We start from the raw sequence: 23,822 nt of genomic DNA, 5'->3' as shown, positions 1-23,822 counted from the left end.
ATATCTGTTGTTAGCAGGTTGATTGACATCTAGAAAGGCCACACCCAAGTGCACAGTAAGAGAAGGGGACACACCAAGGGCATTTCCGTGGAACATTCTATCCCAAACTGGGCAAGAGGGTAGTATTACAAAGGAACAGGTGAGCATAGCTTGACGCGAGGGGCTGTAGGAAGGCACGCCTATGCATGAAGACACATTTGGTTGCATTTTTACTCCTCTCAAGATCAGGGCTACTGCCTTCAGCTACTTAAAAGTGACCAGATCACAGGGGTGACAGACAGTGCCTCAAACCAATCAGGAGGAGAAAATGCTGGTCACATGTTGTGATGGCCTCCCACAATAGACCTTTTTCCCTGTGATTACTTTAGAAAGAAGAGTTGAATATTCTAAAGCACTTTTCATTAACCCATTTTAGCAAAATCAGTTCTGTAGGCTATCAATGTGAATTTTAAGAATACATTCCTCTTTTCAAACTGTCAGACCTTTATAGATTTTTGCTTAAGTGTAATTAACAAGTTTCAAAATTACCAAACATCAAACTACTTTTAAGTAATTTTAACTTTTTTTTCATGTTAGTTGTTTTAATTCACATTCTTACCTTCTCTCCATTGCCTTTCCCTTCCTCCTTTTCTTTCAAACTGCCTCTGAAATCACAACAAGTTTTCCTTCCTACTTACTTCCACAAGCTTTCTCCCATTAATCTAGTCTTTATTCAAAAAAACGTCAGAATCCTTAGCATACTAAGTATGTATCACTGTTTACCTTAGTATGGATGAGTCTGGTTTCCCAGACTACACTTCAAGCCATGTGAACTGAAACTTAAATAGCTACACATCTGTAATGTCTAGAACTCAACCCTACTTAATGAACAATCAATGATACTGACTGTAATAATGGACCTGACTGCTCCACTCATGTTAGAGAATTGTACCCCCTAATAAAGATAATTTGAAGAACTAACCCTCAGTACCTCAGAATATTTTATCCCAATTCTCCCAGAAATCTCCATATTGCTTTCCATATTGGCTGCACCAATTTACAGTCCCTCCAGCAATGTATGAGTGTACCTCAGAACGTTTACTTTATTTGGAAACAGGGTCTTTACAAAGGTAATCAAGTTAAAATTAAATAAGTAGGTTTGGCTCTAACTCAATTTGACTGGTGTTTTTATAAAATGGAAAATTTGGACATAGACAACCCACTATATATTAAGTTTAAAAGGCAAGTTGCAAATAAACTTGCAGAACTGATTTTATTTGGGGGGTAGGGATGCATTTGTGTATGCACGGGTAATGTCTGGCAACCTATACATACCCCAACTTTTACTATCAATTACCTCTTGTAAAGGATTGCTCCTCACCTCTGTAGATGAATTTTTTTATTCCACACAATTTTGTACTTTCTAAAGTAAGTGAAGTACAAGGACACAGTGACACACACCTGTAGTACCAGTTACTTGGGAGGCTAAAGTGGGAGGATCACTTGAGTCCAAGAAATGATCAGACTAGGCAACAGTGAGACCATGTTTCAAGTAAATAAACTTTTTAAAATGTAGTATTAAAGCTGGGCATGGTGGTACCAGCCTGTAATCCCAGCAACTAGGGAAGCTGAGGCAGGAAGATCACAAGTTCAAATGTAACTTCAGCAACTTAGCTTGGCCCTAAGCAACTCAGTGAGGCCCCATCTCCAAGTAAAATATAATTTAAAAGGGGCTGAGGATATGGGTCAGTGGTTAAGCACCCCTGGTTTAATCTCTCATACAAAAATAGAAGTAGGATTAAAAAATAAGTATTATTTACAAGGTAATCAGATGTCACATATTTAACAATACAATGGATAATTTAATTGATTTTTTAATTCTACTCTACTTCTGAAACTGACCTTGTCATCATACAATTCCAGAGTCGATGTTAAACACGGATTGTTCCCCAAAATGGCAGAGAGAAAATAAGAACATTTTGCATACACCACTCCATATGTACCAGGCATACAAATCTAGGATTTTACAAATGTTTTGTCATTAAAATTTTATCATTTAACTTCATCTCTCAACTAGTTCAGTCTTCTCTACAAATATCCTGTAACATGTATAGAGAACCTTGTTAATGTTTTTATCAAAAATGTACCCAAATAGCCGGGCGTGGTGGCTCATGCCTATAATCCCAGCAGCTGAGAGGCTGAGGCCGGAGACCCATCAGTTCAAAGCCAGCCACAAAAACAGTGAGGCCCTAAGCAATTCAGTGAGACTAAGTCTCTAAATAAAATAAAAAGGGTTGGGGATGTGGCTCAGTGGTTGAACACCCCCGAGTTCAATCCCCAATACCCACCTCCCAAAAAAGAAAATGAATCCAAATATCCTCTCTTTAATAATTCATTCTATAAATTTACCTAAGCCCAAATCTTTCTTTTTTAAAATAAATTTTTTTATTTATTTAACAATGGATAGCATTAAAATTCTTATTCCACATATAGAGCACAATTTGTCACATCTCTGGTTGTATACAAAGTATATTCATGTATACAAAGTATATACATGTACTCTGAATAATAATGTCCATCACATTCCTCCATACCCCCTACCTACCGCTCCCAATCCTATCTAGAATTCATCTATTCCTTCCAGGCTCCCCCTCCCTACTCCACCATGAATCAGCCTCCTTATATCAGAGGAAACATTCCGCATTTGATTTTTTGGGATTGGCTAACTTCACTTAGCATTATCTTCTCTAACTCCATCCATATATCTGCAAATGCCATGATTTTATTCTCTTTTACTGCTGAGTAATATTCCATTGTGTATATATGCCACATTTTTTTAATCCACTCATCTATTGAAGGGCATCTAGGTTGGCTCTACAGTTTAGCTATTTTGAATTGTGCTGCTATACACATTAATGTAGCTGTGTCCCTGGAGTATGCTATTTTTAAGTCCTTTGGGTATACACCAAGGAGAGAGATAGCTGGGTCAAATGGTGATTCCATTCCCAATTTTCCCAGAAATCTCCATATTGCTTTCCATATTGGCTGCACAATTTGCAGTCCCACCAGGAATGTATGAGTGTACCTTTTTCCCCACATCCTAGTAAACACTTATTATTGTTTGTATTCATAATAGCTGTCATTCTGACTGGAGTGAGATGGAATCTTTTTTTTTTTTTTTAAGAGAGAGTGAGAGAGACAGAGAGAGAGAGAGAATTTTTTTTTTTAATATTTATTTTTTAGTTTTCGGCGGGCACAACATCTTTGTATGTGGTGCTGAGGATCGAACCCGGGGCCGCACGCATGCCAGGCGAGCGCGCTACCGCTTGAGCCACATCCCCAGCCCAAGATGGAATCTTAAGAGCAGTTTTGATTTGCATTTCTCTAATTGCTAGCGATGATGAACATTTATTGCTGAGTAATATTCCACTGTGTGTGTGTGTGTGAGTGTGTGTGTGTGTATATATATATATATATTTTGCTGAATTCATTTACTGATATGTTTCTTGATTGATTATATATCCTCTTCTGATAAGTGTCTATTCAGGTCCTTGGTCCGTTTATTATTGGGATATTTGCATTTTTGGCGTTTAGCTTTTTGAGTTCTTTATATACCCTAGAGATTAGTACTCTATCTGATGTGTGAGGGGTAAAGATTTGCTCCCAAGATGTAGGCTCTCTATTCACCAGACAGATAGTTTCTTTTGCTGAGAAGAAACTTATTAGATGCAGGGTCTCTGGTTGTATTCCTAAGTCCTATCCATTTTGAGTTGAGTTTTGTGCATGGTGAGAGATAGGGGTTTAATTTCATTTTGTTGCGTATGGATTTCCAGTTTTCCCAGCACCAGTGGTTGAAGAGGCTATCTTTTCTCCAATGCATATTCTTGGCACCTTTGTCTAATACATGCTAATTATAGTTTTGTGGGTTAGTCTCTGTGTCCTCTATTCTGTACCATTGTTCTACCACTCTCTTTGGTGCCAATATCATGTTGTTTTTGTTACTATTGCTCTGTAGTATAGTTTAAGGTCTGGTATAGTGATACCACCTGCTTCACTCTTCCTGTTAAGGATTGCTTTAGCTATTCTGGGTCTCTTATTTTTCCAGATGAACTTTATGATTGCTTTTTCTATTTCTATGAGGAATGTCATTGGAATTTTTACTGGAATTGCATTAAATCTGTATAGTGCTTTTGGAAGTATGGTCATTTTGATAATACTAATTCTGCCTATCCAAGAGCAAAGTATATCTTTCCATCTTCTAAGGTCTTTGATTTCTTTTTTTAGGGTTCTGTAATTTTCATTATATAGATCTTTCACCTCTTTTGTTAAATTGATTCCCAAGGGTTTTGTTTTGTTTTGTTTTGTTTTTTGAGGCTATCATAAATGGGATAGTTTTCCTCATTTCCCTTTATGAGAATTTGTCACTGATATACAGAAATGCCTTTGATTTATGGGTGTTGATTTTATATCCTGCTATTTTGCTGAATTTATTTACTAGTTCTCGAAGTTTTCTGGTGGAACTTTTAGGGTCTTCTAGGTATAGAATCATATCATCAGCAAATAGTACCAATTTGAGTTCTTCTTTTCCTATGTGTATCCCTTTCATTTCTTTCGTCTAATTGTGCTGGTCAGTGTTTCAAGAACTATATTAAATGAAATGGTTTAGGACAGCAAATCCTTCTATGCCTTTATTTTGGACTATGTGAGATTTCAATGGGTGAAGTACTAGCAACAGTACCACCAAGTAATCACAATGTTAGATCCCTAAGTAACTTGCAAATCCAAAAATTACAGAAGTCACATTCAAATTTATAAAATCAGTTAATGACAACATGAGTAATTAGCTTTAAAAAAAAAATCAAGAACATCACAATAGACCCAGACTATTAGCACTAAAGTGCTAAAATAACACAACCTGGGAAAGAAAGAAAGAAAGAAAGAAAGAAAGAAAGAAAGAAAGAAAGAAAGAGAGAGAGAGAGAGAGAGAGAGAGAGAGAGAGAGAGAGAGAGAGAAAGAAAGAAGGAAAGGGAGAGAGAGAGGGAGGGAGGGAGGGAGGGGAATAGAACAGAAGAAAGAAGCTATTAAGTCAACAAACATCTAGGATGAAAAAAAAGTGTAACAAACACAAAAAAGGCTTAAAGGATATAAGGCAATAATGACTCTTGAACAAAAGAATGCTTGGAAGGAGCAGTAACTTGAGCAAGTCCTTAAAACACAATTCCTTAAATACTGACAATTGTATTTGGCAATTATACCTCAACAATAAGAAAATAATAATGAGAGGGAACAATAAGTAATAAACTACATAGAAAACAAAAATAGTTACAGATTACACTTGTATCTTTTTAGCTAAAGGGCACCCCTCTGATGACTTCAAATAAGACAATGATGCAAATAAACAAGTATGCTTATCAGGATAAGGCTTGGTTTTTATTGAGGGAAAAAACCCTAGAAGTTGAAAATTGCGGGGCTGGGGATGTGGCTCAAGCGGTAGCGCGCTCGCCTGGCATGCGTGCGGCCCGGGTTCGATCCTCAGCACCACATACAAACAAAGATGTTGTGGCCGCCAAGAACTAAAAAATAAATATTGAAAAATTCTCCCTCCCTCCCTCCCTCCCTCCCTCCCTCTCTCTCTCTTCTTTTCAGTCACAGGCAAAGTTGATTAAGTCAAAACCCTTCTGTACTCAGTCATAGAACAGGGAAGGTCCTTGTTCAGTTGGGTTCCCTATGAGAGAGATACAAGCCTCCTCCAATTTAAAAATGCAAAAAAAAAAAAAAAAAACCAAATGAGACTAATAATTTTTTTTAAAAAGTGAACTCTTTTTGAAGAAGCATATGCAAATCTAAAAAAAAATTGTCTAGCATAATCAAAAGACAATATTTTTGACTTTGGTTACTTATGTCCAGTTTTGAGCCTCTGACATTTTCCAAAGTATTCCAAATTTTTTCACATTCCCTAAATAACCCTGATTACATCAGTTAGAGGAAATTATCAGTGTCACACCCTTAAGTCCATCAAATATTGAATGGTGAAAACATCTGATCCTAATTCCTTACTAGTTCCTAGAAGAACCAAAGCTTCTTCCTTGGGGCCATTAAATCTGAAACCTTCTAAACATAACATTGCTTCACAGAAAGAGAACGCCCTCCCAAGACATACTTCCTTATGCAAACTTCAAAGTACTAGCTGCTTCCTCCAAGGTACCATCCTTAATCATCCTGCAAATTAATATTTCCATAAAGCAAACTAAACACACACACACACACACACACACACACACACAAAATCCTTGCAACCTCAGCAAAGAAAAACCATGGGAAAATATTCTGGGGGTGGGGGGAAGACTTCTAAAAAGTTATAATGGCTAACTTTTTAAACTAAGATAATCACATACAAAACATACATTAATCTACAAAATCCCAAACAATAAACATATTTTCCATTCCAAAGAACAGAAAGCTTTTATTCTCTCCTTGATCTTAGGACTTATTTTATTGCTTACTTATGCCTAGAAGGCCTTTTAATTTGAAAGAATTACAAAAGTTCTCTTTTCAAGGATCCCTAAAAAACACCAGGCAGACCAATACTTCAAATATTAGCACAAATACTTAGTTTTAGAGCTTCAAAAAAAAAAAAAAATACCAGAATAAAAGTGCTGAAAGCCATAGCCAAGTAGGAATGACTCATGGCATTTTGGGTTGAAAGGTGACCCTGCTCAGGGATTAGGGTAGCTCTGGGTTTAGGGTGGATCCTGCTGGGAATAGGGCGTATCCTGCCGCCTCAGGTGCCCGCTCCTTTGGAGTTCCCCTTGAGTTCTTAGAGAATTGGTTCGCAGAGCCCGGTGGAGGGAGTGTATTATTTCCCAGGTAGTGTGGGTAGAGTGCCGGTGAGAGTTCAGGAATAAAGATTTGCTATTTGAATCTCCAAGGCTTTGTGGTGGCTCGGTTATTTTGTGCCCAGCCAGACTGCGGCATAAAAGTACAGAGAGTTTGCTGACATCAAAAGTTAACTGCTTCCTCATACCATAAACAATTTGGCAAAGAACTGTATATTAGAATGAGAACCAAACCCATAGATACCGTCCTTAAAAGGGAATTAAAAAAAAAAAAAAAAAAAAGACAGTAGTTCTTTGAGCCATAAATTCCTAACATAGCCAAAAAGATTTTTCTTAACCAGATGTAGTGGCACACGCCTGTAATCCCAGTGCCTCAGGAGGCTGAGGCAGAAGGATTACAAATTCAAGGCCAGCCTCACAACTTAGTGAGACCCTATCTCAATAATATAAAAAATAAAAAGGGCTGTGGATATAGTGTAGTAGTAGAGAACCCTGGGTTCAGGTTCAGTCTCCAGTACTGGGGAGAGGTGTTTCTTTAAAGGATAATCTAAAACTTTGCTTTATCAGCTACCTGAGCATCTAAACCAGAATGATTAAAATGCTCATATTTCAATCTTTAAATTGACTGACTACACTTTGTCAAAGATAACTTGTGAGTTGTTTTATCCATGATCTCTTAGCATGCCTCCAATCCTTCCCTTAAAAGGACAAGCAATTCTACCAATAATGATTAAAAAAAAGGGGGGGACTTTTACATATATCATCTCACCCGATAATGGGAAAATTATTATTCAATAACTGAACTAATTATAACACTATGTATTATATTACGATATTTTTATATTACACATATAGTTATATAATTACATATATGCTATATATTTTACATATATTACATTATAATAATGTGTATTATTCCATTATTCCATTTCATAAATGACCTACCAAAGAATAATTGGTAAGCGGAATGGGAATCAAAGAAAAATACACACACACACACACACACACACACACACACACACGGCTAAGTTAGGGATAAAAATTCCCAAATTCTCATTTATAAAGAAACAATTGGGGGCCAGGGTTGTGGCTCAGTAGTAGAGCACTTACCTGGCATGTGTGAGGCACTGGGTTTGATTCTCAGCACAACATTTAAATAATTAAAATAAAGGCCCATTGACAACTAAAATATATTTAAAAAAAAAAAAAAGAAACAATTGTATCTCAACCATCAAAGCTGCAACATTTTGGCCAGTAGATATCACAATGGATTTGAGAGTCAAGAAATATGGACCCTATCACTAGTTTATGTAAGGATGGCATTAACCTTGTTATTTCATTTTGTGAAAGTGAGACTAATAATACCTAATTTGGCCAACTCTGAATAGAAAATAATATGTGTAGAGCCCACAAGAATATACACATTAAGTCAGCTGTCATTGAGTGGGACTGGTAGAAAGGATCTCTGATCCACCCAGACACCACCTGGCTGCCCAGGGTCCAAGAGGATTACTTTCTCAGTGCAAGTGTAACACATTTAGGACACACTAAATGGTAAGCTCCTTAAGACTAGAGCTTATCATAGTCATTTTATATTCTCAGAACCTATATACACCCTGATATAAAGTAGGTCTCCACTAGTACTTCCTTAAATTCCTTACAGAAGAAAGGCACTCACTTCCAAAAAAGGAAAGGAAAAAAAAAACCAACAACAACAACAAAAAAAAAAAACTATTGGCTAAAAATTCACCCCTCTCTATGAAAAATTACAGTCAACTGCTGTCGTTAGGCAGAGGCTTATTAATCACTGAAACAAGTAGCATTAAAAAAAAATCAAAGACAACAACACTCCACTGGAAGTTGTGACAACTGAAACCACTGTTTACAAATAGAAAATGCATGAATGGTCCCTGCACCTATGAAGCATTTCAATAAGAACATCTGTCCATTTTCACAGAAACAAATGTCTACTTCTTTTAAGGTGGAAATAAATTTTCAGTGGTTGACAGCTTAAGACATATGGATCACTACAAATGGAGAATATAAGCAAATTTATATCTCACTTCTTACAGACACAATATATTTTAGAAAAAGCAATGGTTCTTCTTGTACAGAAACAACAGAAAAGAACAATCCAATGAAGTGAAGATTAAAAGGAGCTATAGCATCTACTAAAATCATGGTCAACATTAAATATCTTACCATACATACTATTAAATCTTCTGGATTGTTTTTTTTGAAATCAAAGATCTAATAGTTTTTCCTTCAAAACAACTTATTTACATAAATTGTCTATTATACCTCCTTCTAATACAAATTATATGTATGAGATATTAAGTGAACAAATCTCACAAGTTTTTCCACAAGACCATGTCTTTCTGAGTTTTCAATTTAGCACCCCTTAATTCTTTGTATCTAACACATTTTTCTTCCAACACCTTAAGATGTATATAGCAGACGTTTAAATCACCCTCTTCCAACCCAGAAGACAGGAAGAGAGCAGTTTCTAGACAAGATATCTAAGAGCAGACTAAGGGTGTGTAAACCAACCAACAAAATATTTATTCGAGGGCTGGGGTTATGGCTCAGTGGTAGAGCACTTGCCATGCATGCATGAGGCACTGGGTTCAATACTCAGCACTACATAAAAATAAATGAATAAAATAAAGATATTGTGTCCATCTACAACTAAAAAATAATAATTTTTTTAATGTTTATTCCAGTAAAGGATGGTGGATAGGGGAACAATAGGAATTAAGTCTACTAATAAGTCCACAATAAATACTGGGAAAATCTTAAAGGGATTAAAGTATGAAGCTAACTTAAACATACACACTTTTAGTTCTAATAATGACCAAAAAACTGGTGTGTACACTTAGTATAAAAAAATTAAGGGCTGAGTATGTACCTCAGTGGCACACTGAAAGCTAAAAACATTCACAAAACTCTGGGTTTAACGGCCAGCACAGGGAAAAATCAATCATCAAATAAGACTTCTTCTAAAAGCAGTATTTCCAAATTGTCTAAACTTTTTTTTCCCTTCAGGTTGTGGAGGACCCAACTCAGGGCTTTCTTGTACATACTAGGCAAGCACTCTGCCACTGAGCTAAATTCCCAAACCCTAAACTTTCTTTTTTAAGTACTGGAGGTTAAACCCAAGGGTGTTTTATCACTAAGCTACAACCTCAACCCCTTGTTATATTTTATTTTCAAACAGGGTTTTCTAAGTTACCCAAGCTGGCTTCCAACTTGCCAAGGCTGTCCTCAAATTTGGCATCCTTCTGCCTCGGCCACCCAAGTGTCTAAGATTAAAGGCATATACTACCATTCCTGGGCTCCAAATTGTCTAATTTTTAAAATATGTTTGGGAATGCCATAAATTAGACCAGTTATATTTTTTTTCCCAGAAAAATAAAGCAGATGTCTTTCTACAAACTATCAAAACATAAAAAGATAATCAATTATACTCTTAGCTTTAATAATTTAATACTTAATTTCAAAATAAGTTAGTGCTTCCTCAGAGGTATATAATTAATAAATTAATACTTCTTATAATAAAAATGAAGTGACATAATTATCTTATAAATAAAACAAATTTTGATTTTCGTTAGCATTTGTTGAGCCAGCAATTAACATCAAAAAAAGGAAACAAATCCAAAAAAGGAAACAAATGAATTCAGAAGAGTAATGATAATAAGATCCATGGGCCAACCCTTAACTACATATTGTTTTATCCCCATTTTACAGATAAGGCAACTGTGGCACAGAAAAGTAACTTGTCCATATTCACAGGAAGGGGAATAAAATATTGAATCTCAAAAAAGGAAACCAATTCAAATCTTTTTTTTTTTCCTTAAGTGGTATTAGCAAAAAAAAAAAAAAAAAAAAAAAAAGAGGCTGTCAAAACATGTAAACAGCTATGTGTCTAGTCTTAGTGACTAAAATGATATCACCAACACTCACTAAATGTTTTTAAAGGAAAATACATATTCACTTTGGATTGTAATTTTCCAAAAATTCAATAACTTTAAAGAAACTGGGAAACTAGGCTTAATACACATTAACTATGTCTAATTCCATGCTCACTTTATATTATCTAAAACATATGAGTTCCCAAAATGAGAACAATATATTAATAATCATTTATAAACTTTCAAGGAATCAAGAAGTGAATTTCATATCTAAAACAATAAAAGAATAGTAATTAAAGATTGTCTAGTTTAATCCCTGTATTTCACAAATGAGGAAAAACCAATTCAGTTTTAAAAGATTTTCCCAAATACATCTAAATGTCAAAATCTGGACTAGAATTTATTTTCTGGTCCAACTGCTCTTTTTATTATACCATAAGGCAGGATACATAATAAAATACTATATTTAGCCAGGCATGGTGGTACACGCCAGTAATCCCAGCAGCTCAGGAGGCTGAAGCAGGAGGAACAGCAACTTAGCCAGGCCCTAACCAACTCAGTAAGACCATGTCTCTAAATAAAATATGAAAAAGGGCTGGGGATGTAGCTCAGTGGTTAAGCACCTCTGGGTTCAATCCCAGGTTTAAAAAAAAAAAAAGAACTAAGTTTCTGGAATAGGGTTACTGAAAGAAAAAAAAACAAAAACTAAAGCAAAATGAAATTATTTAAATCTAAAAAATTAAAATTTTTGAAAAGGAATTATACAAAGTATACAAATGCTTAAAAAAAATCCATCCTGAGACAGTACAAGGTTCAAGACAGTCAGAATAAATATGGTTTCACAGGCAAGAAGAAAAGGAATATGATCAGTGACAAAAAGTAGACTGGATCTTTAGGGACTTAGAATCAAACAAGTCAATAAGATATGTTGTGATAAAATCTGGCTAAAACTGGAGAACATGGATTTTTTATAGAGTAGATAATTAACCTTCTTTTCATCTATTATAAAAAGATTAGCCAGAGGTAGGAGAAAGTCAGAAAGTAAGTAAAGCCAGATGATATGAAGACTATGTTTATGCAGACTCCACATAACTGAGTATGACACTGAATACTGTGGTTTTTCAACAATTAAGTTTTAGATCCCAATAGTCTTACCTTTATTTGTGATAAATAAGTGCCTAAAATAGGAAAAAACCCAGTATCTAATATTAAATTTCATTTCTACTAACTATATAAATTTACCCTCTAATAATTACAAACACAAGACATGTCAATGACCTAGCTAGCACCCTATCCCTATGCCTGAGTTAATAATCTTACCATATCATCATTTTATATTATCAAACTCTCCATGCTTATCTTAAAATTGAACAAATTTTAAAATGAACATGACAATCTCGTAAGGAGAAAACAATGTAAAACTGTTTCTAGGGTATAAACTCAATTAAGTGTTTTTAACAAAAAAAGTATACTGAAGGTAATAGGTGATTTTTGCACTGTTTATCCTATTATTTGCTGGATTTTCTGTAATGAGATTTTTTTGGGGGTGGGGGGGGGGGCGCGTGCTGGGAGTTAGACCCAGAGGTGCTTAACCACTGAGCCACATCCCAAGCCCTTTTTAATATTTTATTTAGAGACAGGGCCTCGCTGAGTTGCTGAGGCTGGCTCTGAACTTGCAGTTCTCCTGCCTCAGCTTTCTGAGCCACTAGGATTACAGGCCTGTGCAACGACACCAAGCTTGTAATGAGAAATTTTAAGGACCCAAAGTGTATTTTAGCCAAAGCTAAAACATCAGAGGCTTAAATGAAACATTTGCAATACTTTTTCTGAATGTTCTCCTTCCACTAAGCCTCAGCATACTCAAATGTTCCTTTAACCAATCACTTAAATAACAGAAAACTCCCTATATTTTACAGTTTTTTTCCTTCTTAAATTAACATTTACAGGAAAAACAGCCAAAATAGATAAAAAATAGATAAAATTTTATTATTTAATACAATATTCTAACTATAATAACAATAGACTGAAAACCCCCTCATCTCCATACTCCCCTCCAACTAAACATGAGCATTGTTTCCACCTTTTCTTCTGCAATGATGCTAGACTGCACTGACCATAAAATCTCTTACTTGGCTGAGACTCAAGCAATAAGAAAAGGCAAATAGCCAACTTAATCTGGGACTTCTTCAATAAGCAGTTTAAAGTCACCTATAGGGTACTATGCTAGACACAGGGAAATTTTCTTGTTTTTTGGTTTTTGTTTTTTTTCTTCCAGAAATACAACTTGTCAAACTCACCTAACCTTGTGGCCTGGCCTCATTAACACCACAGTTCCTAATGGTCTATCTCACTGCCTTGTGACAAGGGGTTGGCCAGCTGGTGCCAATCTGACCAACCTCCTATAAGGAATTTTCATACTCAACTCCTTCCCCAACTTCCCAACCAGGACTCCAACAACCCAAAGCTGAAGAGACAACCAGAGTCAGAGATATCATCTATGGAGCTAATATTAAGCAGTATCAGTCTCCATGTAATAGCCGTGATGGACAACCCACTGTCACCAAAGTCTATTCTACTACCTCCTCCTCAATTTCAAACCAGAGCCCCTCTTCAGGTATTCTACCACTTTTCCCATTCTTTCACAATTAAGTATAATACTAAATATTCGGTAGCTACTCTGAACCAGGCCCTGAAGTCTGAAACTACTTAGAAGGTAAAACAAACATTACATGAAACTGAAAATATACTACCTCGTAGACATACAAAAGGCTCGTATGTCTATGTATGTGAAGAGGTACCTTTACAAATTACACATTACAATCTAAACATAGTCACTTGTTTGGGTCAGGCTATAATACTAAGTTTAGAAAAATGAATTTTACTAATTTCACATGTAAGCAGAATACCAGTGATATAGAATAAGACACATTTCAAAAGCACTGGGGGTTGAGGGGCGGGTCTTGGTACTGGAGATTGAACCCAGGGGCGCTCTACCATGGAAGCTTCTTATTTTGAGACAGGGTCTCAAGAAATTGCCCAGATAAATTGCTGGTGTCCAATTTGCAATTCTCCTGAGCATCTTCCCCAATTACTGGGATTACAGGGTGCACCACCATAGCCAGATAGACATTTATTTTTAAGTTACCTTATCCAATTAAGGTATTTATTGTAGACATGCCCTACACCTTATTTTGACAAATGAATAAATTATGTAAACTTTGATATTTATAGAATTAAATTTCAACTCACCCTAAATGTTTTCACAGCTGCTGACTCTCTGAAAAGTATAATTTTGTTAAGCCCAGCCTCTCTCCTCTATTCCACATGCTGACTCAATCTTACCCCCACTAATCATTCACTTTGGGATGTCAAAAAGTGAAATAAAGGATTTGGAGAACTTTTTTTCTTATATGCAAAAGGCAGTGCTCCTGATCAAATTGCAGAAAGAAATGACAGTCCTTTACTTTAAAACCCTAACAATCTAAGAGATAAGAAGCCAGGCATGGTGGCACACACCTATAGTTCCAGCTACATAGAAGATTGAAGTAAGAAGATCACTTGGGTTCACAAGGTCAAGTCAGGTCTGGGCAACACAGTGAGACCCATCTCAAAATAATAATAATAACAATAATAATAATAACAGGGCTGGGGATGTGGCTCAAGCGGTAGCCCGCTCGCCTGGCATGCATGCGGCCTGGGTTCGATCCTCAGCACCACATACAAACAAAGATGTTGTATCCGCCGAAAACTAAAAAAATAAATATTAAAAAATTCTCTCCCTTTAAAAAAAAAATAATAATAATAACAATAATAATAATAGAAAGAAGCAAAAAAACTACAAGATTAAGTATGAAATTACAAAAGATACTGTGAAACTACAAAGGCAGATAAATAGAATTATTCAGGTAAGACAACCTGATCAAAAAGACAGGTACAAACTGGCCAGCTAAGGATGGGAAGTGTTCCAAGCCTAGCACAGAGCATCTACAAAAAAACAGAGTAATTATCTTTGCTTTTCTTGACTTTGTAATTCTTAGAAGATGGGATGGCAATTTTCTTTAGAAAATAACACTTCAAATTACCTTGAGATATTTAGCCATATTCTGGAAGTGCCTTAGAATTTATTTAAATATGAAAGGATATAACCAATTTTAATAGTACCTTTGGAATGATCTCATTTGACCAGGCACAGACAATTCGGTATTGCCAGTGACAAAATACACACTGCATGCAATTAATTAATGCACCTGAGTGGAAGCCCTAGAAAGAGCTTCAGTCTGACATCCTTGAGATGAGAATCCCACTTATTCAGTGTGTGGTGTTGGCAAATCTCACTGTGCTTCCTTGTTCTAATCTGATTATATTTATTAACAAATTTAAATATTGTTTGTCTCCTTCAACTAGAATGTAAACACTAAGAGCAGAAACTGCTTAACCACCTCTGCATCAGTAGTCTGTGCCATTTTGTGGGAATACTTCATATCTTTGTGTAAGTGAATTAATAGTAAAAAATATCACCACTCCTAAAGCCCTAGACTTTGACAATGAACTATGCCCCACAAAGTCTGTGTAGCCCAGCAATCTGGCAAAATTATCACTGTTAAAAGATTTAATCATTACATCTGTTTCGAAATCAATAACTACCATTTCTAAAAATAATTATCCCAATTCTGAGAAATTATTTTAGTAGAGTCCCCTTAATACCAATGCTTTCCTAAAATGTAAATTGTGAGAAAGAACAATCATCCACATGCGGAAATGGATTCTCAATGATTCATTCTTCTTTAATACTGTAGATTTTAAGCCCACCTGATTTCAGCCATTTTTAATATTGTTCCATAGCATGTCGTAGACAATCAGCTTTTAGCACACTTTTGCGATCTGAATCACCACTCCTTAAATATATAAAATGTACCACCCTCTGATGGAAAACTGCTTGGGGATCTCCTATATGAAACAGGGTGAAGAGAGATGAAAATGATTTCGGAAGTCTTAGTAACTAACATAACACCAGGCCCACATTGCAAAGAATAACTTTTTGCTGGTGATGACTCAAATTACAATCCCTATATAAAAGATCATAAAAGATCTAATGGGGGCTGGGGATGTGGCTCAAGCGGTAGCGCGCTCGCCTGGCATGCGTGCAGCCTGGGTTCAATGCTCAGCACCCCATACAAACAAAAATGTTATGTCTGCTGAAAACTAAAAATAAATATTAAAAATTCTCTCTCTCTCTCTCTCTCTCTTTAAAAAAAAAATAAAAATAAAATAAAAGATCTAATGAAAGGAATCTATCACGTATGGAAAACAGTGATCGTGTGGCCAAGCACAAAAAACAAGTTTTAAACCCACCCACACCCACACTTTGCTTAATTCGGAACTTTTAAGGAGCAGTAATACTTTCCCCCTAAAGTCTGTTTAAAAGTTCTATATAAAACAATACAATCGCCCTTACAGTCAGTCAGTCCCTCACACATAGGAGTCTGGTGTAGTCAAATAAACAAATGACAGGAAAGCTAACGCTGCTTTTCAAGATTAACGTGGATTTCCAATGACAAGACTGCCACCTGGATACAAGTTGGAAATCCGAGAGCTCGTTCCTTTCGGAGAGTAGAAAATAGAGAAAATTTCAACAGCACTAAAAGTTTCCACCTTCTCACACACCCCCTTCCCCCCAGCATGGGGTCGGGGGCTCCGCCTAGCCAGAGGCGCGTGGAGGAAATCTGCACTTGACTTCCGTCCCCTCCCCGGGTAGGAATGAGACCTTTCCTTCCTACCCCTAGATCCCCACACCCGCCAGGGGCAGCTCCCCGCGGGGCGCTCGGCCAGAGGGAAATGGAGACGCGCAGCTCGGCGTCCCTTCTCCAGCGACCCCGGCCCACGGCCGCGCTCCGACTGGCGCGCACACACCCCGCGCCCCGCAGGCTGGTGCGCCGCGGGAAGGCTTGAGCGGTTTGGCCCGGAGCTCCCAAAGGCCAAAGCCGGCCCCCGCCACGTCCAGCATGGTCTCCCCTCTGGGCCACGCGCAAGCCGCCCCGGCCGCCTCCCCTCCCCTCCCCCGCCGCGCGGGCCGCTCATCCCCCGCGCCGCCCGCGGCGCGCAGTCCAACCGCCCCCGCGCTAGGCCCTTCAGGCAGCGCCCCGAGTGTCAAGAACCCGGATCGTCCGCCGCCGGACCGAGGGCTCCGCGCCACCCTCGCCGCCCTCCCGCCGCACCTACCATGGTACAGATGGAAGCGAATTTGGAGACTGTCATTAGGATTTCCATCCGCCCAGCGCCATCTTCCACCCAATCACAGCGGCGGCGGCGGGCGGGGGAGGAGGGCAGCCGGGCCCCCCGCTCGCACCGCAACCCGCGGGCGGACCCCGAGCCGCTGCGGACCCACGCACAGAGCCTGCTGGGCCTCCGCTGCCGTCGTTGCCGCCGGCGCTCAGGCACTCTCGGCCTCGGCCCTAGCCCCCGCCTGCCGGCCGCCCGCCCCCGGCTCCGCCCCGGCGCAGGGCGCAGCCGCTGCCTCCGGGCCCGCGCCTGCCCGCGAAGCCGCTCGCTGCACACCCCGCCCAGCGCGCCGGGAAGCGGGCTCCGCGGAGGCCCTAAAGCCCTGCAGTTGCGCTGCACCGCAGCAACGCCCAATCCGCCCGTCGGCGCCCGCCTCCGCGGTTCTGTAGCTGCAGCCACAAAACTCCAGCCCCTCCCTGGCCAGCGTACGACCCCGCCCACTGCTCGGCGCCCGCCTCCCAGGCCTGGGTGCGCGAGCCGCAGAACTCTGGCCTGGCCCCACCCCTTTGTGTGTCGGGGGCGGTGCCGAGGATGGGCATTGGCTCACTCCCGCCCGCTGCGCGGTCCTAGAGTCTCCGCTCCCGCAGAGCTCTGGCTGCTGGAGGGGTTTTTGGGGTAGACGTGTTGTGCTGCTGAGTACCGGTGGCTGCGACTAGGGGAAACCCTGGAAAGGACTGACTTGCAGCACCCTGCCATGAGCTAGGAGACCCTGCTTCCGAAACAAAGAACAGACCATGACCTGGATAATTCTGGGTGGGGTGAGGGGAAATGTCCCAAACACTTGGTTTCTTTCCTTTTACATAATTTGGGTGAACCATCTGAGTTAGATACCCCCAAACTTAGAAAAAGAGTAATCGAATGAAAAGGAAGAGCCAAACAATAATATATATATGTTTACATTTTCGAAGTAGAAAAGTAATGGGATTGAAGGGGGAGGATGAATCCTGCATTCCTGCCTGCCTGCTGGTCATAAATTTAAAATAGCTGCAAAGTAAGAAAAAATCTTAACCAGCGCTGATAACGATGTTACTAGAGATAAGCTCCTCAAGTGAGAAAAACGTCCTATGAGAAATACCTAAGCAATGTTAGCTAGTAGATGCAGTTTGTTTTGTCTTTTACAAAATTCATCATTGCACCTTGTTTTTCATGTCTAGCAGCTCATCCTTTTTTTCTGTTTGCAAAATAGTAGAGTAACTTCATTAGCCACTATATTAGAAACATGTTTTTGACTAATGAACTAGTGGTGGAGTGCTTTCCTGGGTTCCCCCGCCCCAACGCTTTTTTGTGGTCATTGTTGATGGACCTTTACTTATTTATATGTGGTGCTGAGAATTTAACCTAGTGCCTCACACATGCAAGACAAGCGCTTTACCACTGAGGTACAGTCCCAGCCGTGGATTCCCCCATTTATATGGATTTGAGGGTCTAATTCAGACAAAGCTCCAAAACCAGGTATGCCTCACCTCATAGGTTCAAAGCATTCAAAAAAAAAAAAAAATATTCAAACAAAATTTGGGTGACAAATAGATTTCTCATACATGAATGCTGTTTCCATAGTGATTCCATTATAATCTTGGCTGAGGAAAAAATACAGATTAAATATAGTGAAGTCACATGATGCTGCCTGGTCCTCCAGGTTCCTCCCCCCATAGAAGCCTGGAAGCCTGGGGCCCTCCTTCTTTACCACTGAAACCAAGCCAGTAAGCTAGTACTCTAGTTTTCACCACTGTACTTTCAGGTCAATAGAGTGCTTGCTCCTTGTTTTCTTCTCTAGATTCACAAGCTTTACCCAACTAGATTCTTTCTCATTCTTGTCTTGCTCCTGTTTGGACAAGAACTTCTACATCTAAGATTTCTATAGCCTACCTGGACTTGGTCCCAGTGTTTCTATGCCCTTCACTGACTCCTTTAGGATTTACATCAGGCTTTATCTAGAAAATGTACTCAAGTAGATATTTCTTTGTCTCTATTTCCTCATCTGGAAAAGAAGGGTAACAATTGTGTTAGAGGATAAATCATGGAGACATGTTTAGAATAGTGCTTGACACTAGTGCAAAGTGCAAAGCTTTGAATGGGCAAAGTCCACATTTTAAAAGTCAGGGAGGGCAAATACACTCTTCACATTGCCAGTTTGCTCCTTCAGAGCCCCTGCCATTTGCCAGGTTCCTAATCAGTCTCTTAGATACATAAATGTGACCCAAAAGATGACCTTAGATCTATCATTTCATGCTCATGTTATATACAAAGGAGTATGACATTCATCATTGCACTGCCCAAGAATACAGGGCCAGGATCTATACCCAGATACTCCAACTGTATAACTCATAGGCTCTTCCCTTCTCTACCCTGCCTCTTGAGAATTGAATGAATCAACCTTCTTTATTGCACTAATATCATCTAGCCATCCAGCAAATGTCAATCAAAACAGCAGTACTTTTTTGAATTGGTTTAAATCAATTTAGTAACATTTTATTGTATTGTATTTCATTTTATTTTTGGCAGGTGGGGGTCATGATGGAGATTGAACTCACAGAAGCTCTACCAATGAGCTACATTCCAGTTCTTTTTTTTTTTTTTTTTGAGACATGTTCTTACGAAGTTGCTAAGGGTCTCACTTAAGCGCTGAGACTAGCCTGGAACTTGCAATTTTCATACCTCAGCCACCTGAGTCACTAGGATGGTGGATACCATTATGCCAGGCTAGTGACTTACTTTTTAAGGCTAGCTTAGTTCAGACAAGTAAAGTCAAGTCATCTGCACAACAGATATATGCCTGACACAGGCTAGACAGGATGGCATATAGCCAATAAGCCCCAAATTTTGTCATTATTTAAACACAGATTTAAAAGAACAAAGCTGGGCCAGACATAGTAGCACAAACCTGTAATTCCAGCACCTTGGAAATTGAGGAGCAGGATCACACATTTGAGGACAGCCTGGGCAATCTGGTCTTGAGACTGTCCCAAAACAAAAATAACAAAAAAGATAGGACATAACTCAGTGGTATAGCACCCCTGGATTCAACCCCCAGTATTACAAAAATAAATAAAAAGAAACAAAAGAAATAAAATATGAAAAAGAGAAGAAAAGGGCAGGGGTGGGTACTGAGGTATAGTTCAGCCTTAAAGCACATGCTTTGCATGTATAAGGTCCAGAATTCAATTCCACCCCCAGTACAAAAAAAAAAAAAACCAGAGTCTCATAGTTCACCTAAAGGAAGGTCAAGGACCCTCTTTTATACTGTACTTAACACTAAAACTAAAATGTGGTTTAAAAATACCTACTGATCATCTACTGATGAATAGAGAAATCTGTGCCCTCAGGAAGGACACCATCCACTCGGACAGATTATTTTTATGGACAGTGAACTCAGAGCCATTTTATCTGCCTTCAGACCTGTCCCTCAATTTTTATAATATCCCAGCAACTCGAGAGGCTGAGATAGGATGATTGCAAGTTCCAGGCCAGCCTCAGCAATTTAGTAAGGTCCTAAGCAACTTGGTGAGACGCTGTCTCAAAAAATAAAAAGAGCTGAAGATAACTGGTAGAGTATCCTTCAGTTCAATTCCCAATAACACAAAAAAGAGAAAATGAATGGAGAAAAAGAAGAACCAAGTACTGTCAGCTCTGAAAGAGGGGAAAACTATCTCTACCTGCAAGACCAACTGAATGAGGGCAGCTTCATAATCTGAAAGAACAGTATGAACGGTGGAGAGGGGGATCTTGTGATTTCCCAGAAGAAAGAAAGCTGCCTGCCAGAACCCAGACTGGAAGGAGTGTAGGATGTCTATGGAAGTATCACAGGGTGTCTTTCATGAAGTGTATGGAACTAAGTGTGGAAAATCAAGAGGACAATCTGATCCACAGCCACACAAGCAAAGATTATGGTCTCTGGGTCTCCACTGTCATATCCACCAGTAATAAGTGGAGGAATTTGCCTATCTTCAAACTCTTTCGTTGTATTTTGTTTTTTATAACAATCTGGAGTCCTAATCTTGCAATTTGCTGAGATTAAACATTGCAGAGAATTTCAAAAAGATGTCAAAGCAATAGGTCTATCACTGTGGAGATAACCTTGTTTCTCATGAGCATAGATATAAACTAGAATATTCTCTCTGTTATTTACCTCCTCACTAAGCAAAGTCTGCCTAAAGGAGACCAAAAAGATACTGATAAAGATAATGCAGTCATTTCAACTGTCTAGAACAGGTTCAAAAGTGGCTGAATTTGCTAGATATGATGGTGCACTAGCTCAAGGCTAGTGATCTCAAAAAGGGTTGGGGATGTAGCTCAGTGGCAGAGCACCACTGGGTTCAAGCTCCAGTACCACAAAAGTGGCTGACCTTAGATTTGACTTTTCAAATACTTTCATTAGGCACTCTGAAAAAAAAAAAAAAATTAGGCACTGTTACAAGAGGGGAAGAGAGAGAAAGCCAAAACAGGTTGATAATCTTGACCACAAACTCAATTCTTGGGGGCCTCAATCATTCAGCAATGTAAATTAGAATTATATTTATTTAGTCTAATAGCTGCTGAGTGTCTCTGATACATGAAGGCTTTGTGACAGACCCTTAAGGAACAAGAGTCCTACCTTCAAAACTTTGTCAATTAGTTGAAAAGAGTTGATGAGTACACAACTTGGAAGGGTCCTGTGACACCTTGGGGGTTTCCTGAGAGAGTCAAGCTATTTAGTCAGTTGAGAGAAATTCAATTAGACGAGAGTCAGTTGTGTGATTTACAGTCATAATGCTGTGTGATGACTTAGGAAAGGGTTCAGAGAAGATAGTAATTTTTTTCTAAAATTTTAGATCATCAAAAAGACTACCACATACTAGAGCATCTTACCCACCATAACCACCTCCCCTTCCTCCTTTTTTCCGTTTTACTAGTGCTGGGCATGGAACCCAGGGCCTACATATACTAGGTAAGTATTTTGCCACTGAGAACACTCCCAGCCCTCCCCCTCCTCTCTCTCCCTCCACCTCTACTGCATACCTCCCTTCTCTCATCTACTATTCTTCAAATATCAGCAAGATGAGGGCACTTCTGAGCCTTTATACTGGCTGTTCCTTCTTCCTGGAACACTCTCCCACTAGCCTGGTAGACATCCAACCTGGCCTGTTTGCCTGGTCCCCTTCCTAGGTGTAACCTCATGAGAACTGGGAGCTTGTCTTTTTGTTTACACAGCTCTGTGCCTAAAGTCGGGGAAAGAATACCAAATGCTCAATAAACACTTGTTACTGAATGAGGTTGAAATTGATAAACACCTACGCTGTAAGTATGTCCAACTACAGAGCAAATAAAGTTTTTTTCTATATGCTTCAGCAGAGTTGAACCTTATGTTTGGCGTTCGCGTTGTAGATTTTACCGGCATTTCACATTAAGATTTCATGTCAATACTCACAAGGCCTCCTGGCCACTTGACCTTCATCTGCCTACCTAGGGCAACCCATGAGGAGCAGTGTACTACCTTGGGGTTTCCTAAAATGTTCAAGCTCCATCCTCAGTTGTGAGAAATAGTCATGGCTCGCTTTTTTTTTTTCTTTCAAAATACTCTATTGAAATAGAAAAGCATAGGGATACCAAACAAAAACAAAACTTCCAAAGTATAATTAGCAGACAGAAAACACTTTCAGATACACGAGACGTTCCAAATGCTGATTTCCTGGAATCAAGCTTGTGGGAGTGGGTAAACTAGGAGACAAGATGCAAAGAAGAGTTTTTACTAGATTCTTTTTTATACTTTTTGAATGTTGAACCATACATGTGAATGTATAACTCTTTTAAAGATTAGGTAAATGGAATATTTTTAAAAATTAAAAACCATATTTGGATGACAATATTTTAAAATTACTACTGGAAGCTTTTTGAATATAATTTTTTCTTTTTGAATATATCTTATCTATGTGAACCTAGTTTATATCTGATTTCCCTCTGCCTAAGTTGAACGTGAACTTGGACAGGAGTATTCCTTCTTTAGGACTCTTAGTGCTCTAATCTTCTGCCCTTGTTGGCTCTGACTCTCCTAGTAAAGAAAGACTGCTTCTTTACACATGAATCAAGAGCAAGCATTGATTTGCCTCCTTTAAAAGGGTTAGTCATGGATTATTTTTTCTTATGCTGCCAAAAGGAAGAAGTCATGGGGGAAGTGAAAGGTGGGAAGAAAGGAAGTGCACCCAGAAATTTCTCTTTATCCTCATGCTTTTAGTGCTTCATCCTCAAGATCCAATCAGAAAAGAGATTCAATGATCACTAGTCCATCAGAAGATCACATGATCGCACGCCCACCACCTGAACACAGAGCAGCCCTGGGTCTGCCTTTTTCTCAACAGAGGAAGAGCACTTGTCCTATGAACACTTCCCATCTTAACCTTTTCTTGATTTTGTTTTGTTTTTAGGGGAATTTGTTTTAGTCTTTCCCAATTTTCTCTGAAATTACTTAAAAAAAAAAAACTTCAGTTACACACAGGAGCAGTTATATCTACTTTCTGGCACAAACTTTGTGGAAACACAAATGAGAGATTATACCAGATTTTTTGTTTGTTGTTTGTTTGTTTGTTTTTAATAGAACTTTCAGGTAAAATCTCCACAGCTCAATTCCAGGGTTGCTTCTCCAACTCACCTGCTGCAGACTGAGACACATGTACACATAGCCACTCCTCTCTGCAATATTCAAGATAACATGTAAGATAATAGGTATAATTTTACACCTGAAATTTGGAGGGTTATGAGTTTTACTGTTAATGATGATTATCTCTGGAGTGTAGAATTATAGAGGTTAGGTTTTCCCTTTCTTTTTTGTTTTTCATTTTTGTT

General features: G+C 38.8%; 1 protein-coding gene across 2 annotated transcripts in view; it reads right to left on the bottom strand.

Annotated features, from left to right (window-relative positions):
• Positions 1-17,212, bottom strand: part of Usp12 (ubiquitin specific peptidase 12) — an 85,138-nt gene extending 67,926 nt beyond the window's left edge. For both annotated transcript variants that reach the window (XM_076872359.1, XM_076872360.1), the window contains exon 1: positions 16,947-17,212. In XM_076872359.1, the coding sequence (XP_076728474.1) occupies positions 16,947-16,994 (48 nt within the window). In that variant the 5' untranslated portion in view covers positions 16,995-17,212. The remainder of the gene's footprint in view (positions 1-16,946) is intronic.
• Between the last annotated feature and the right edge of the window lie 6,610 nt (positions 17,213-23,822).

The sequence above is a fragment of the Callospermophilus lateralis genome, chromosome 12 (genome assembly GCF_048772815.1).
Source record: "Callospermophilus lateralis isolate mCalLat2 chromosome 12, mCalLat2.hap1, whole genome shotgun sequence".
NCBI lineage: Eukaryota > Metazoa > Chordata > Mammalia > Rodentia > Sciuridae > Callospermophilus > Callospermophilus lateralis.
Note: the sequence above shows the minus strand (reverse complement) of the source record. Positions and strands in the feature narration are given on the sequence as shown.